This window comes from Vicia villosa, linkage group LG6 (assembly GCF_029867415.1).
Source record: "Vicia villosa cultivar HV-30 ecotype Madison, WI linkage group LG6, Vvil1.0, whole genome shotgun sequence".
Taxonomy (NCBI): Eukaryota; Viridiplantae; Streptophyta; class Magnoliopsida; order Fabales; family Fabaceae; genus Vicia; species Vicia villosa.
In genome coordinates this window covers 110,381,516-110,399,519 of record NC_081185.1, presented here as the reverse complement: position 1 = coordinate 110,399,519, position 18,004 = coordinate 110,381,516, and the positions used below count along the sequence as shown (strand labels likewise).

Genomic DNA, 18,004 nt, shown 5'->3' with positions numbered 1-18,004 from the left:
ATGTATTTGGAAAAAAAAGTAGTGTCCTTTCATATTCTCTTTTCTATGTTTTTTGTATCACTACAAAAATTATAAAATCATCCATCAATTTAGAATCTACCTATCAAACCAATTTCATTTTCACCAATGTCTATTTTATTTTCTTTAGTTTCAGTCCTTTAGCCTTTTAATATAATTGGACTCTTATTCTCTTTAGTTTCAATATTATGATTTATCTTTCAAAATTTTAATTTAGTATTAAAATTATAAAAATATATTTAAGAATATAGTTAAGAAATAATCATTTTGTTGTATTTCAACGTTAAAAACACAAAGGAAGATTCTAACGGGAATAACGGACAACAGAAAACCATGTCTCTTTCTCTTTCTCACCAATGCTATCTTCAAACACTCCCGCCAATTTCTCACAACGCATCCTTCAACAGCCACCATAAACCGCCGCAAAAAGCTAACGGTTCCAGACGGAGTCCAAAACTATACATAGCTTGTGCCCGTGGAAACAACAGACCTTCAACCCCGAACAAAGACGATTACCATGGCACTCTCAAAGCTCTTAACTCCAAAGGCAGATCCCCAAGAAAATCTCTCGGACAGGTGAGAATAATTCACATGACCCAATGCGTTGCAACTCTCCAAAGTTCATTGTTTATTTGCTTTGTGGTGGGGGCATTTTATCGAACATGAGGTGGGCATGCGTTGTTTTGAACATTAGGGGGTGTTTTGTTTGGTGTGAAATGAGTTTGCTTAAATAAATGGTTATGGAAATTTTGGTCACTCTTGGTGTTGTTTTTTTATTGGCAGAATTATATGTTGAACTCTGAGATAAATGAGCAGCTTGTTGGTGTGGCTGGTGTTCAGGAAGGTGATGTGGTGCTGGAAATTGGACCGGGAACCGGTTCCTTGACCAATACTCTTATAAACTCGGGTGCATTTGTTCTGGCAGTTGAGAAGGTTTGCAGGTTTTCATTTGTAGAACTTTAGAACTAATTTTGAACCAAAGACACACACCCTCATACTTTCCATGACTCCTTTGTTTCTTTGCAGTTTCACTGTTTGTCTACATGGAAACAGTTTGTTAGATACTTCTGCATATGATTTTGTTTGGAAACAGTTTCATTTTCGGTCTCTATTTCTGTTAGATAGTAATGGTTGCATTGCAGTGTAGGTTGTGTAAAATCTTCAAATTTCTTAGAAGTTTAAGTTATGTTTTTTCATTGCTGTTTTACTTTAACTCAAGTTTACGCTTTTCTATCTTTCATGGGATTTAGGATAAACATATGGCTGCCCTTGTAAGTGAAAGATTTTCAAGTACAGGGAAGTTGAAGGTACAACTCATGACCTTTTTGAACTTTATATCGCATGTCTCTAGTCTTGTTGATAAGATGCAAATTAGGTCTTGGGAGAAGGGATATAATTCTCTTGCGATATTATCAATGAAAATTGTATATGCACTGTTTTGATGGATGGTATTTCATCTTCCAATGCCGGTGTCACATGCCTATTTTTTATGCTAAAATAATGATAGTTTAAAACTGGTTTTTCTGTATAATAAATGTTGACCTTTTGATAATATGCTTGCAGGTTTTGAATGAGGATATCGTCAAATGCCATGTGCGCTCTCATATATCATCACTGTATGAAAACACAAAGGAAATAGATTCAGATAATAGAAAAGCAAAAGTGAGGATTCTGTTCCCCAAACTAGCAAACTACAATACCATTATTTTTTCATTCCTTTGTCAAATTTTACAAAGTGTCGGCCACTTGATGAAGGAGGGTGACTTGACCTTAACATTCAGCTCCACTCATCACTATGATGGGTTTAATGGGTCATTGGCTATTGTTTACTTTGAAGCTTTCTATGGTAACTATGCATACTGAGTTGGTAGATTTGTCAGAAATAACTCACTAGCCAGTGACTTAACTGAATGAAATAGACCTATATAAAATTCATTTGGCAGCTTAACTTTATGGTTCCTAAACTAAGTAGCAATATTTAAACCATGACGTTTTGGTCATTTGCTTTTCCAAATTAATTTTGCAAGATTATGGCAGATTATATGTAACTTATCGTAAATCCTGAAATGTATGTTGTATTCAGGTGGTTGCCAACATTCCTTTCTATATCAGTACTGATGTGATCAAACTACTACTTCCAATGGGTGACATTTTCTCAGAAGTGGTTCTATTACTTCAAGTTAGAATTGATTCCTTTCTAGTCTAGTGTAATGTGTATTCATACCTGATTCTCTATAACTGATTGTATTCGTATCCAGTTTCTATTGGCCTCCATTTTAATGTTCCTAGTTTTAGTGTAATAACAGTTATTGACTAAACAGATCAAACTATTGCAGGAGGAGACTGCCCTGCGTTTGGTGGAACCATCACTCAGGACACCTGAGTATCGTCCCATCAATATATTTGTTAATTTTTACTCAGGTACTTAAAAATAGTGGACTGCTACGTATATTGGTTGTCAGTTCCTTCCCATCCTTTTACAATCAAGGGTCACAAGTTTTCATATTGTAAATCAAATAAAACTTATTAAACCAATCCAGTAATGGAAGTGCTTAACCTTTGTTGGCATTCATGACTCAAAGAGATAATTGTAAAAAAGAGTTGGATTTCAATGCTTTCCTGGGGTTTTTATTAAGTTATTGTACATCAAAATGCAACTAGAAATTTTGATATCCATAACACCAAGTTTAGTTTATTTTATGCTGAAGTCCTGACTTTCCTTTGCAGATCCCGAGTACAAATTTAAGGTCGAAAGAACAAATTTTTTCCCTCAGCCTAATGTAAGTGATATAAGATTTATATGTACCTGAATGATCTTGGTTGTGGTATTTTTTTTTTATATGCAGTTAGGAACAGATCAACTATAAAAAATGTCATGCTAAAAGCTTCTTTCTATGTGATTTTTAGAATAATAATCCAATATATGCGAGAGACATTGGTTGTATATATGACTTTTGAAATCAAGAGATATCTGTGTGTATTAAAGTTTAAAAAACATTCTATCATCTGAAACTCGGTTTCAAGAAAGCTAGGAACTTGTGGCTTTCAGAATGTATATTTGTCACTGACTACCATAATAAATCTAAAATAAACACACACGCCTGTTTGTTTTAGCTTTTAAAAGGTCACAAAAAATTCCTGTTGATGCAGCAAAAGCCAATTTTGGAAAACCGGGGAAGTGCTTTTCCATATTTTGTCTGCACTAGAATCTAAAACAAACTGTAAAGCAGAGTGGCTTATGAAAAACTTGCGCCCCAATTTTATTTAACTATAAAAAATGAATAAGGGATGTCAATACAGCAGGTGCAGTAAGTCCTCAAAACGGCAGGCAATAAGGTTATTGGCCTTATCTTGCATAACAGTTGAATTTGTGGATAGTGGCAGAAATCAGTCTGATTATTTTTCATGTTTGGCTAGGTTGATGCAGCCGTTGTCTCATTCAAACTGAAGCAACCATCCGAATATCCCCAAGTATCGTCGAGTAAAAGCTTCTTTGCAGTGGTAGCTTCCCTTTCTCTGTCATATATTGTCATGAATTGAGTTTCTAAGGATTTTCATCTTTAGTTTCATAAAAGTCTTGTTGCACTCTGAAATATCCCATTGCGCATTGGTTACTAAAAACTTCACTTGCTATTTGACAATGTTATCTTCCAAGCTACTCTAAACAAAGACAATGTCACACATATAAACACCTCTTTCACTATTTTTCAGTAATAACAGCTCAGTTCTATGTACTTGCAGGTTAATTCAGCATTCAATGAGAAGCGCAAGATGATACGCAAGTCACTACAGCACATATGCACATCTGTTGAGATAGAAGAAGCTTTAGAAAGCATAGGTCTTCTAAGTACTGTGAGTTATCAGCACGTGCTACTCTTTCTTATTTTTATTTTCATTGAATTTCATTTCTCAAGGATTTTGCTGACTCATGTTCTTCTGATGTTTACAGTCAAGGCCTGAAGAACTAACAATGGATGATTTTGTAAAACTGCATAACTTAATTACCAAAGAGTAGAAGTTTGCGTTTCCATGGAATTGAAGACCAACTCTAGCAGAAGAAGGTCCCAAAGATTTCCACATTCACAAGGCTCTTTGTTGTAGCAGCAGATAGATTATTCAAACAGAGAACTGAAGTACATTGTGAGTCATGATGACATCTCAGCTTAAGAATAACATTAGAATCACAACAATTTTCTTCAACTAATGTATCAAGAATAGCGGCATGATGTTCAAATATGATAGAAACTAGAAATTATTCTATGTCCTACAGATATAAAGAAAATAGATTCCTGTAGCAAGATGGAGAATTGAAACTACACAAAAAAATAAAATTGTCATGATCATTATCAGCCATGAAACTGGTACACAAGGTCCAATGCCTTCTTCATTTTGGAAGAATGTGGATCATAATCCTTAACAAACCCATCATCGGTGGAAAGTCGCCTGTTGTCCCCTTGCGCCACCACAGACGGTGATAACGGCCGTTTCGGTCGCTTATTTTTTATGAAGCATTCTCGTAATTTCTCCTCAACTCTGTCAATTGTGCACTTTGATGTCTCTTCATCATCATTGTCGCCATCGACATCGTCTCCGTCGTCACCTAGCTGCATAGGAGCTGCACCGTTGGCGGAGGAGATAGAGTTTTCCGCCGCTGGAGGAGGCTGAAGGGTTGAGAGGAAAGCTGTGAGTTGATGGTGGGCTTGGTGTAGGGAAGTGTGGATTTGATTGAGATGAATTGGGTTTGTTGAGGATGATGATGATAGTTGTTTTGCCATGAAAGTGGCTTGTTCTAGAGAAACTATGAGTTGTGATAATGATGATGATTGTGGTTCTTCTTCCATGATGAAATGAAAAAGATCACTTTTTGTGGGGCTTTTAGAAGGAACAAAGGCAGAAAGTACAAAAGGGTGTGTTCGTGTTGCGTGTGTGTGTTGAATAAGGAATAAGCAAATGAGAAGAGTGTGTACTAGGTTGCGGTTGCGTTTGTTGCGGAGTAGCGGAAGTTGATGATGTTTTTTTTGGGAGAGTTACTGACATTATTGTTCGGAGACGTCGATAGTTTAATCTATCCTACTTTCAGTGCCATAAATAATCCTTTGTGATTAAGGATGTTTAAGATTAAGAATATTATTAATTATTAATTCCATCAATGAAATAAACTATAATCAAGTAAAAGGTCCATCATATTTTTTTTAGAATACTTCTGTTTAATGATACCATCTCTAAAACATATCTCATTTGATTTATTTATTTTTTGTTAATATAATAATTAGATAAGTTGAAACATAATAAAAAAAAAATTATTGAAATTCTAATTCAATAAATAGACTATTTTTTACGAAGATATTCTTTAATATTTTACTATAAATTTAAAAATTATTGAAAAATTTAGTGTATTATATTATAATTATATATATACAATTTTCCATATTTTTTTGGGTACTCTTTAAAGCCTGCAAATTTTTTTTAGGTTTGAACAAGAAAATTAGAGACTTTACTCCTCACACCATAAGTAAACAAGCTACGAAATTTAAAAATGCTTATAACACCGGACACACCCATTTTCCCATATAAACGTGTAACTAAGCAACACCCTTATTTTTGTTATAATTTAGTTCGAAGATGCATTTTCGGACATATGCACATCCATTCGTAACTGAGTCACACCTTCATTTTGTTGTTCGATATGTGTTATCCTTGTTGTTTTATGAACCATTAATATATGTGAATGTATTCTCACCTCTGTTTGTTCTATGTGTTATCTTGAAGCCGGTGATGCAGATACTCAAATAGAGGAGTCTTAGTTGTTGCTTGTGTTGGAGGATGACACAATTGACCTTCTTCGTCATTTATCATTTTGTGTTGTTTAATTTCGGCATGTCGCTCTGATAGTGTAACAACGAGTTGAGATTATTTGATTATGTTTTTCTGCGAGTTGTTGAATTTATCTAATTAACTATTTTATGAATAAATAAAATGATATCCTTTTTATGAGACAAATTGCAAATGTATTGAAGTTTAATTTTGCTGCTATAACATGATATTTGAGAAAGTTTTTTTATGTTGAGAACATGTGACACCCTTTTTTGAGTAATTATTTCCAATGTTTTTAAAATTAATTGTTTGCGATTTAGGGTGTTACACAACACATGAACTATACGATGAACACCAGGATTGACCCAAGACACAGTATCCTGCCGCCCTCGGCAATTTATATGACGAGCAATTTCAATGTCATTGGGGTCATAACTAGTTGACCCCCGATATGTTTGAACAATGTGATCGACATGTTTCCTTCTTCGATGAACAACCTCTATTTCTGCCTCGGTAAAAATAGGAGGAGGCATTTGTTCCTCGACGAGGTTTTTACACCTGTCGGATTTCACAAAGAACATTGATTCTAAAGCATTCATGGAGAGAGCTTCATCTGAAAGAGAATCTCCAGACGACTCTTCCATCATCGAATCATCACTCATAATGATGATTCCTGATTCAAGACTCCCACTGACAGATGGGAGGAATGTGATTCAAACTCTATTCCCCATTTCAAAGATAAAGAAACACTACCCTCCGAGTCACTCTGAAGATGCGAGAAACACAAGAAAGGGGGTTTGAATTAGGTTGCACCAAATATAATTTTTCCGCAACTCAAAACACAAGGTTAACAAGTGAATAAAAATAAATTAACACAATTAGTTTTTGTTCTGGTTCACTATTAACGAAGTTACTCCAGTCCACCCGCCAAGGTGATTTTGCTTTCTCAATAAGGACTTAATCCACTATAATCAAACTAATTACAAAACAACCACACTGACCGCAGCCAATGCCTTCTTGAGACTCCTGACTAGCACTTATCCTTCTCAAGGAAACAACTATATTAAGCTCCGATCCCAACAAGTTCAGCTGATCCTTATCATGAAACCACTATGACCGCAACCACGATCTTCTTAGGGACTCTAACTAGCACCTAGTCCCCCAAGGAAACAATTAACCAAGTTAATTATAAGTGTGTATTACAAGATGCTTCTAATAAGCATATTACACAATGTTTAAGTAGAACAACACAAAAGTGTTGATAAGAAAGATACAAACAAAAGCTCCTTGCAAAAAATACAAAACTATACAAAGAATTTCTCTAACAGAGTTTGTGCAACGCTTTGGTGTAGTTTTGTAAAACTAAATCATTGATTTCTAATTCTTCCAATGGCTTCCTTTATAGAGAAGGATAGATCCTTTGGAGGGTAGAATAGGAAATGCAAAATACAGCTGTAAAGTCCCCAATGGTCATGGTTGAAATGGTAGATAACAAGTACAGGTTGGATTGTCCTTATACCACCGTATAAGAGTAGAGGTCGCAATTTAATTTAGTACTTTTATGCTCACCATCACACGCAAGCCGTCCTTGATCTTCTAAGTCTTCAGAGACTTATGATTATATGTTGATTGAAGCATGTTATAGTTGATCAGAACTTGAATCTTTAAACTTAAGTCTTCGAGTATTCAGAGCTTGTTCAGCAGAACCTTTATCTTCAGAGTCTTTAACATTTGGTCTTCATAAGTGATGTATACAGATCTTCAGAGTTCATTAAACAGAACTTCGTCTTTAGCATCTTCAGAACATAGGACACAAAAGTAAATCTTTAGAAGGCCTTCAAAGCTCCCCTTATAAAGCCACTATCAGAATCTTGACTTCCATTGTAACACAACACTAGTATTATTCCAGAGTGTTCCTGATGACATCACATGCCTTCTTACCAGAGTCAGAACCTGTAAGACAAAAGTCATACACTAGAAAGAAAACAGTTAATGTATATAATTATTCCTTGAAATAACATGTAAAGTTATCATTAAAACCTAAGGCCAAATGCAGAATCAATCTTGTTCTTACAATCTCCCCCTTGTTGATGATGACCAAACCATGTATGTATTTTGATAGATTAATTTATACTAGGTAATCACCATAGAACTCAAATTCAAATAAGTTAACCAACTCCCTTGAATATGTTCATATTTTAAAATTCATTTAAATTTGTTCAGAGTCTCCCCCTGAACCCAAGACTCACAAAATAAATGTTGAAGTACAAAATGAACTATAGAGAAGGAATACTTCTCTATTGACGTATCATCAGAGTCTGACTAGAGTTGACTGGTCTTCATCTCCAAACCTGGCGTACTATCATAACACTATGAGTATCATAACCTAGTTTAGTTATTGTCTTAATGTCAAGCCTCAAACATCATAACTTATAACATTGGTTATCCAGAAGCTTGATTACACACCAGAAGGTGCCAAGCATCATATCATCAGACGGTTCAGAACCTGAACCAACTCTTGACAGACCATGTCTTCTACCATGTTTTTAAACCATGTCTTTTTATCGTCTCTTGGACCATGTCGTAGAACATGTCTTCTGGCCATATCTTAGACCACGTCTAAGAATATAACTTCTGACCATGTCTCTTGACCATGTCATAGAACACGTCTTTAGACCATGTCTTTTAGAACATGTCTTCTGATCATGTCTTTTAGAAGATGTCTTCTAACCATGTCTTCAGAAGGTTCACAACCTTTAAATAGTATCAGAATAAGAGCGGACTTACTACACTTCCAGACAATTTGTAACTTTTAAGGACCTTTAGAACCTTGGTTACAATAGCTTTCGGATAGTCCATGACTTCTGAACAACTTTGTAAAATAATCAAACATTGCAGAAGCACACGCTGTAAACCCTTTTTCATAAAGTTCACAACTTATGAACAAAATGCTTAATCAGAGATTATCCTTGAATTGCTTCCAGACATTTTTCCAACTTCTGAAGCATCAAAGTCAAAACATCATATTTTCAAAAAGTTCACAACTTCTGAACAATGAAGGTATCCAACTTGATTTAACCATATTTTCATAAAGTTCACAACTTCTAAAACATATGTTATATCAACACACTGTTGGAGCGGTAAAGCGGCAAGCAACAAAAGTTTTGGAAATATTTATCCGGGAATTTATCGTGTCCACAGAGATTGGTGATACCGAATTGCCGTTCGACGGACTCTTAGTTATGAGTTTGGGTTAAAATAGGTTTTAAGCAAACAAGGAAAATATAACATTTGAACATAAAATAAATTCATTCTTGATAGAATAACTTATCTGGTTCGAATCTAAACTACTCCTCACAAACTTAGATTTATCACTCCGCCGTACTCAATCTACAATACTCATCAGAATCACCACATATCCCTCACATCAATGTCCATTTCTGCAACACCGACAGATTTCAACCATATTGCTCTTTCGACGATGTCTCCACCGATCGAACAACACAGAGGCATTAAACTCAGATATTATGTGGATGTTAACCCCAATCCTATGTCTAGAATCAAAAGCTAACAGGTTTTCCCCTAATCAAGATTTATGATGTCTATTTCTACAACAACACAAATCCAAAACATTCAAGCAAAAAGATCAAGAAAACACCCATTAAGATTTGTAAAGCAAATATATTATACAACTAGTACAAAGAGTAACAAACATCCATGAGTTTAGAGTATTTACATACAAACTCACCAAAAGAGAAATACAAAGAGAAGAGAAGAAGAAAACCAAATCTTTCGCGGTGTCAATCACGAGCAAAGAAGCTTCGACTCCGGATCATCCGATTGCAAGCTCCAATTGTGTTTCCAAGCTAAATCTACCCAAAAATGACCTAGGATGAGTTGGGGTTCAAAAATACCCAAAACATAACCTAAAAAAATATGATTTTCGCATATTTATACAATTTTGGATCTGGTACAGCGCGCGTCGCGCGAAGGAGCGCGCATCGCGCCCAACCTGCTGCCTTGAAAAAACAGCTTTTAGTAAAAATGGCGTAACTTGAGAACCGTAACTCCGATTTGCGCCCGGTTCAAAGCGTTGGAAGGCTTATTCAATTTCCTATCTAACAATGAATAAATGGCAGTCAAATTGATGATTTTTATCATCCTCATTTTGAGCCTTAACCACCGAATGAATTGATTTCGTCGCTCAAAATCGTGCGTTTGAAGTCGTGTCTTCGACACTTTATTTCTCATGCTCCAAATACGCAAGAATACCTACAAAAAAGAGTAGAAAACTATCTAAAAGTATAAAAGTGTATGAAAATATATCTATTCACAAAGTATACGTATTTGTGCACAAAACGGGGAATTATTCAACAGTATTAACAAAAAGTATCGATAAGTGCAACAAAACATATATACGAAATAACTACATTTTGGCACTTAACAACTCTCCCCAACTTGAATTTGTTTGTCCTCAAACAAGGCCAAACACTCAAAGAATCAAAAGTAAAAATCCAAAGAATCAAGAATCAACAAGATTTGGAAAAACGAAACAATTGTACGGTTCAAAGAAAAACGCCCAAACAAAGTAAACACTTACCACAATCCTACAACGAACATGAAATTGAAACGAATCCTAAGTACAAAAGTCATACAAAATATTCTAAAACAAAACAAGCTCAATCACGAATCACGTCTAGCAAAAACTCATCGGTAGATGAAAAACACCGAAAGGTGAGGACTTTGACACACACCCAACAATCTTGCAAACAATAGACAAAATTATGCATTCATCCAAAAATAGTATTGAAAATGCAAAGACACGAATCACAAGGGCTTTAAAGGTTGTAATGGGGCTCGGTTAACAAACAAGTGATAAGTCCTAAAGCTAATCGAAACAAAAACTTGCCTAAATCTAAGGGAGTAATTACTTCCACAAAGTTTCAAACAATATAATTCCAATCAAACTTCTTCTTCATCACATGTTTCACACCAAACACAAAACTTATTAACACAAATCTTTATTCCAAACTCTTTTTTGTTATGTTCTTTTTCAAACTTTTTCTCTTTTTTCTTTCTTTTTCTTATCTTTCTTTTTCACATTTTTTCTTTTCTTTTCACAACCTCATAATCAATCAACCAAAAAGTAAGTAAACATTCTCTCCCCAACCTGAATTCAACCATATTATCAAAGTGTGAATACTCCCTACTTTCTAAGGCAAGGTAAAAATTCAAACCAAAAATCATGGTTGAGGGTTCAAGAAAACAAAGAATCAACATCCATACAAAAATGAGAACCAAACACTCATAAACAAGCATTTAGCAAAAACAACATGGACATTGACAAAAAGGCTCAAAAGGGACACTAATGATCACACACTCACAAGGTGAATTGAATATTTGGCTATGGTAGTTGTGCTCAAAATCAAACAAGTGCCTTGATCACTTTCGTGCATTCACAAAAACAATACAAACGAAAGATTAAACATAATAATATCCAGTTAAAACAAGAATTGTCGGTCTCTCGCATATATATACAATGAAAAGCCACCTCACATTTATGGTAAAAAGGGAAAACTAATTGTGATTCAAGTCATGAGCAAGTTATGCAAAAAGAATGAGTAATATGAAATGTGTACTAATGAAAAGTCTCATCAACATGCTATGCTATAGAAAGCGATAAACAAGTACCTTGTGACGTACAAATTTGAACAATCATTACCGCACAACCGGCATTTTGAATCTATCACAATCGGAGAATTACCAAATGCGACTCCAAGTAATCGGGCCAAAATTTGAGTCTAAACAACAACAAAAGAATTAAAAAATAAAACTATAAAATAATATACTATAAAGCCTTGGTGTAAGTGAGAAAAAGGCTAGGCAAGTGAACCATTAAAAAGAATTCACTGGCCAAAAGTTACAGGGCGCGCGACGCGCCCTCAAGACCGCGCGACGCGCCCTCAAGACCGCGCGACGCGCGCAAAGTTCTGCCAAACCAAGATCTTCAGCTCCCAGGCCGCGCGACGCGCCCTCTTTAGGCGCGACGCGCGCTACACCAGAAAAGCAAAAACCAGTCCAGAAGACTGCACAACTGGTGTAGCCTCCACTTAACACCTACACATCTCATTTTATACAACTAATAGAATTTACAAAAGTCAAAACCGTTGGGGTGCCTCCCAACAAGCGCTTGTTTTACGTCGTAAGCTCGACGCCTTTATTGTGCCCGGGTAGTATCTTCCTCCACGACACGCCAACGCTTTCGCCCCAACGCGAACCTAAAGAAAGTTTCCTAACCACACACGAACAAACATTACGAAACAAGAGAATATATAACAATACGTAAACAACATGTATTAACAAACAAGTAACGATAAGAAAAAACACAATTTTTACAAAAGTTTGGTGATATTAACTAAACAAGTTGAAAAGTGAAGATTTAAAATTAAAGAACTATCCTAGTTCAACTTGTTTAATAAGTCCACCAAACAAAATTAGAACATGTATCTATACAATCCACTATACAAAAGTATACAAGTATAAGGAAATTCACAAATATACGATATTCACAAAACTCAAAAACAAAGAAACTATCGCAATGCAAATTCAATAAAAACACCAATCCCCGGCAACTGCGCCATTTTGTTGGAGCGGTAAAGCGGCAAGCAACAAAAGTTTTGGAAATATTTATCCGGGAATTTATCGTGTCCACAGAGATTGGTGATACCGAATTGCCGTTCGACGAACTCTTAGTTATGAGTTTGGGTTAAAATAGGTTTTAAGCAAACAAGGAAAATATAACATTTGAACATAAAATAAATTCATTCTTGATAGAATAACTTATCTGGTTCGAATCTAAACTACTCCTCACAAACTTAGATTTATCACTCCGCCGTACTCAATCTACAATACTCATCAGAATCACCACATATCCCTCACATCAATGTCCATTTCTGCAACACCGACAGATTTCAACCATATTGCTCTTTCGACGATGTCTCCACCGATCGAACAACACAGAGGCATTAAACTCAGATATTATGTGGATGTTAACCCCAATCCTATGTCTAGAATCAAAAGCTAACAGGTTTTCCCCTAATCAAGATTTATGATGTCTATTTCTACAACAACACAAATCCAAAACATTCAAGCAAAAAGATCAAGAAAACACCCATTAAGATTTGTAAAGCAAATATATTATACAACTAGTACAAAGAGTAACAAACATCCATGAGTTTAGAGTATTTACATACAAACTCACCAAAAGAGAAATACAAAGAGAAGAGAAGAAGAAGAAAACCAAATCTTTCGCGGTGTCAATCACGAGCAAAGAAGCTTCGACTCCGGATCATCCGATTGCAAGCTCCAATTGTGTTTCCAAGCTAAATCTACCCAAAAATGACCTAGGATGAGTTGGGGTTCAAAAATACCCAAAACATAACCTAAAAAAAATATGATTTTCGCATATTTATACAATTTTGGATCTGGTACAGCGCGCGTCGCGCGAAGGAGCGCGCGTCGCGCGAAGGAGCGCGCATCGCGCCCAACCTGCTGCCTTGAAAAAACAGCTTTTAGTAAAAATGGCGTAACTTGAGAACCGTAACTCCGATTTGCGCCCGGTTCGAAGCGTTGGAAGGCTTATTCAATTTCCTATCTAACAATGAATAAATGGCAGTCAAATTGATGATTTTTATCATCCTCATTTTGAGCCTTAACCACCGAATGAATTGATTTCGTCGCTCAAAATCGTGCGTTTGAAGTCGTGTCTTCGACACTTTATTTCTCATGCTCCAAATACGCAAGAATACCTACAAAAAAGAGTAGAAAACTATCTAAAAGTATAAAAGTGTATGAAAATATATCTATTCACAAAGTATACGTATTTGTGCACAAAACGGGGAATTATTCAACGGTATTAACAAAAAGTATCGATAAGTGCAACAAAACATATATACGAAATAACTACATTTTGGCACTTAACAACTCTCCCCAACTTGAATTTGTTTGTCCTCAAACAAGGCCAAACACTCAAAGAATCAAAAGTAAAAATCCAAAGAATCAAGAATCAACAAGATTTGGAAAAACGAAACAATTGTACGGTTCAAAGAAAAACGCCCAAACAAAGTAAACACTTACCACAATCCTACAACGAACATGAAATTGAAACGAATCCTAAGTACAAAAGTCATACAAAATATTCTAAAACAAAACAAGCTCAATCACGAATCACGTCTAGCAAAAACTCATCGGTAGATGAAAAACACCGAAAGGTGAGGACTTTGACACACACCCAACAATCTTGCAAACAATAGACAAAATTATGCATTCATCCAAAAATAGTATTGAAAATGCAAAGACACGAATCACAAGGGCTTTAAAGGTTGTAATGGGGCTCGGTTAACAAACAAGTGATAAGTCCTAAAGCTAATCGAAACAAAAACTTGCCTAAATCTAAGGGAGTAATTACTTCCACAAAGTTTCAAACAATATAATTCCAATCAAACTTCTTCTTCATCACATGTTTCACACCAAACACAAAACTTATTAACACAAATCTTTATTCCAAACTCTTTTTTGTTATGTTCTTTTTCAAACTTTTTCTCTTTTTTCTTTCTTTTTCTTATCTTTCTTTTTCACATTTTTTCTTTTCTTTTCACAACCTCATAATCAATCAACCAAAAAGTAAGTAAACATTCTCTCCCCAACCTGAATTCAACCATATTATCAAAGTGTGAATACTCCCTACTTTCTAAGGCAAGGTAAAAATTCAAACCAAAAATCATGGTTGAGGGTTCAAGAAAACAAAGAATCAACATCCATACAAAAATGAGAACCAAACACTCATAAACAAGCATTTAGCAAAAACAACATGGACATTGACAAAAAGGCTCAAAAGGGACACTAATGATCACACACTCACAAGGTGAATTGAATATTTGGCTATGGTAGTTGTGCTCAAAATCAAACAAGTGCCTTGATCACTTTCGTGCATTCACAAAAACAATACAAACGAAAGATTAAACATAATAATATCCAGTTAAAACAAGAATTGTCGGTCTCTCGCATATATATACAATGAAAAGCCACCTCACATTTATGGTAAAAAGGGAAAACTAATTGTGATTCAAGTCATGAGCAAGTTATGCAAAAAGAATGAGTAATATGAAATGTGTACTAATGAAAAGTCTCATCAACATGCTATGCTATAGAAAGCGATAAACAAGTACCTTGTGACGTACAAATTTGAACAATCATTACCGCACAACCGGCATTTTGAATCTATCACAATCGGAGAATTACCAAATGCGACTCCAAGTAATCGGGCCAAAATTTGAGTCTAAACAACAACAAAAGAATTAAAAAATAAAACTATAAAATAATATACTATAAAGCCTTGGTGTAAGTGAGAAAAAGGCTAGGCAAGTGAACCATTAAAAAGAATTCACTGGCCAAAAGTTACAGGGCGCGCGACGCGCCCTCAAGACCGCGCGACGCGCCCTCAAGACCGCGCGACGCGCGCAAAGTTCTGCCAAACCAAGATCTTCAGCTCCCAGGCCGCGCGACGCGCCCTCTTTAGGCGCGACGCGCGCTACACCAGAAAAGCAAAAACCAGTCCAGAAGACTGCACAACTGGTGTAGCCTCCACTTAACACCTACACATCTCATTTTATACAACTAATAGAATTTACAAAAGTCAAAACCGTTGGGGTGCCTCCCAACAAGCGCTTGTTTTACGTCGTAAGCTCGACGCCTTTATTGTGCCCGGGTAGTATCTTCCTCCACGACACGCCAACGCTTTCGCCCCAACGCGAACCTAAAGAAAGTTTCCTAACCACACACGAACAAACATTACGAAACAAGAGAATATATAACAATACGTAAACAACATGTATTAACAAACAAGTAACGATAAGAAAAAACACAATTTTTACAAAAGTTTGGTGATATTAACTAAACAAGTTGAAAAGTGAAGATTTAAAATTAAAGAACTATCCTAGTTCAACTTGTTTAATAAGTCCACCAAACAAAATTAGAACATGTATCTATACAATCCACTATACAAAAGTATACAAGTATAAGGAAATTCACAAATATACGATATTCACAAAACTCAAAAACAAAGAAACTATCGCAATGCAAATTCAATAAAAACACCAATCCCCGGCAACTGCGCCATTTTGTTGGAGCGGTAAAGCGGCAAGCAACAAAAGTTTTGGAAATATTTATCCGGGAATTTATCGTGTCCACAGAGATTGGTGATACCGAATTGCCGTTCGACGAACTCTTAGTTATGAGTTTGGGTTAAAATAGGTTTTAAGCAAACAAGGAAAATATAACATTTGAACATAAAATAAATTCATTCTTGATAGAATAACTTATCTGGTTCGAATCTAAACTACTCCTCACAAACTTAGATTTATCACTCCGCCGTACTCAATCTACAATACTCATCAGAATCACCACATATCCCTCACATCAATGTCCATTTCTGCAACACCGACAGATTTCAACCATATTGCTCTTTCGACGATGTCTCCACCGATCGAACAACACAGAGGCATTAAACTCAGATATTATGTGGATGTTAACCCCAATCCTATGTCTAGAATCAAAAGCTAACAGGTTTTCCCCTAATCAAGATTTATGATGTCTATTTCTACAACAACACAAATCCAAAACATTCAAGCAAAAAGATCAAGAAAACACCCATTAAGATTTGTAAAGCAAATATATTATACAACTAGTACAAAGAGTAACAAACATCCATGAGTTTAGAGTATTTACATACAAACTCACCAAAAGAGAAATACAAAGAGAAGAGAAGAAGAAGAAAACCAAATCTTTCGCGGTGTCAATCACGAGCAAAGAAGCTTCGACTCCGGATCATCCGATTGCAAGCTCCAATTGTGTTTCCAAGCTAAATCTACCCAAAAATGACCTAGGATGAGTTGGGGTTCAAAAATACCCAAAACATAACCTAAAAAAATATGATTTTCGCATATTTATACAATTTTGGATCTGGTACAGCGCGCGTCGCGCGAAGGAGCGCGCGTCGCGCGAAGGAGCGCGCATCGCGCCCAACCTGCTGCCTTGAAAAAACAGCTTTTAGTAAAAATGGCGTAACTTGAGAACCGTAACTCCGATTTGCGCCCGGTTCGAAGCGTTGGAAGGCTTATTCAATTTCCTATCTAACAATGAATAAATGGCAGTCAAATTGATGATTTTTATCATCCTCATTTTGAGCCTTAACCACCGAATGAATTGATTTCGTCGCTCAAAATCGTGCGTTTGAAGTCGTGTCTTCGACACTTTATTTCTCATGCTCCAAATACGCAAGAATACCTACAAAAAAGAGTAGAAAACTATCTAAAAGTATAAAAGTGTATGAAAATATATCTATTCACAAAGTATACGTATTTGTGCACAAAACGGGGAATTATTCAACGGTATTAACAAAAAGTATCGATAAGTGCAACAAAACATATATACGAAATAACTACATTTTGGCACTTAACAACTCTCCCCAACTTGAATTTGTTTGTCCTCAAACAAGGCCAAACACTCAAAGAATCAAAAGTAAAAATCCAAAGAATCAAGAATCAACAAGATTTGGAAAAACGAAACAATTGTACGGTTCAAAGAAAAACGCCCAAACAAAGTAAACACTTACCACAATCCTACAACGAACATGAAATTGAAACGAATCCTAAGTACAAAAGTCATACAAAATATTCTAAAACAAAACAAGCTCAATCACGAATCACGTCTAGCAAAAACTCATCGGTAGATGAAAAACACCGAAAGGTGAGGACTTTGACACACACCCAACAATCTTGCAAACAATAGACAAAATTATGCATTCATCCAAAAATAGTATTGAAAATGCAAAGACACGAATCACAAGGGCTTTAAAGGTTGTAATGGGGCTCGGTTAACAAACAAGTGATAAGTCCTAAAGCTAATCGAAACAAAAACTTGCCTAAATCTAAGGGAGTAATTACTTCCACAAAGTTTCAAACAATATAATTCCAATCAAACTTCTTCTTCATCACATGTTTCACACCAAACACAAAACTTATTAACACAAATCTTTATTCCAAACTCTTTTTTGTTATGTTCTTTTTCAAACTTTTTCTCTTTTTTCTTTCTTTTTCTTATCTTTCTTTTTCAC

General features: G+C 35.6%; 2 protein-coding genes across 2 annotated transcripts; one reads left to right on the top strand and one right to left on the bottom strand.

Moving 5' to 3' along the window:
- The first annotated feature begins 290 nt into the window (after positions 1–290).
- LOC131609582 (ribosomal RNA small subunit methyltransferase, chloroplastic-like) lies at positions 291–4,278 on the top strand. The gene is made up of 10 exons (XM_058881309.1): positions 291–594; positions 802–951; positions 1,269–1,325; positions 1,582–1,680; positions 2,102–2,197; positions 2,355–2,439; positions 2,746–2,798; positions 3,436–3,519; positions 3,760–3,870; positions 3,968–4,278. Exons 1-10 carry the CDS (start codon positions 352–354, stop codon positions 4,031–4,033), a joined length of 1,044 nt encoding a protein of 347 aa, XP_058737292.1. The 5' UTR covers positions 291–351; the 3' UTR covers positions 4,034–4,278.
- An 86-nt stretch (positions 4,279–4,364) lies between these two features.
- LOC131614332 (uncharacterized) lies at positions 4,365–4,859 on the bottom strand. The gene has a single exon (XM_058885932.1). The coding sequence runs from the start codon at positions 4,857–4,859 to the stop codon at positions 4,365–4,367; it is 495 nt and encodes a 164-aa protein (XP_058741915.1).
- Between the last annotated feature and the right edge of the window lie 13,145 nt (positions 4,860–18,004).

Excerpts from the sequence above, each read along its gene's own strand:
- LOC131614332 (XM_058885932.1), bottom strand. The coding sequence starts at position 4,859 with ATGGAAGAAGAACCACAATCATCATCATTATCACAACTCATAGTTTCT.
- LOC131609582 (XM_058881309.1), top strand. The coding sequence starts at position 352 with ATGTCTCTTTCTCTTTCTCACCAATGCTATCTTCAAACACTCCCGCCA. Across the intron at positions 2,799-3,435 it reads ATTTTTTCCCTCAGCCTAAT|GTTGATGCAGCCGTTGTCTC; the intron begins GTAAGTGATATA and ends ATGTTTGGCTAG. Across the intron at positions 3,871-3,967 it reads GCATAGGTCTTCTAAGTACT|TCAAGGCCTGAAGAACTAAC; the intron begins GTGAGTTATCAG and ends TGATGTTTACAG.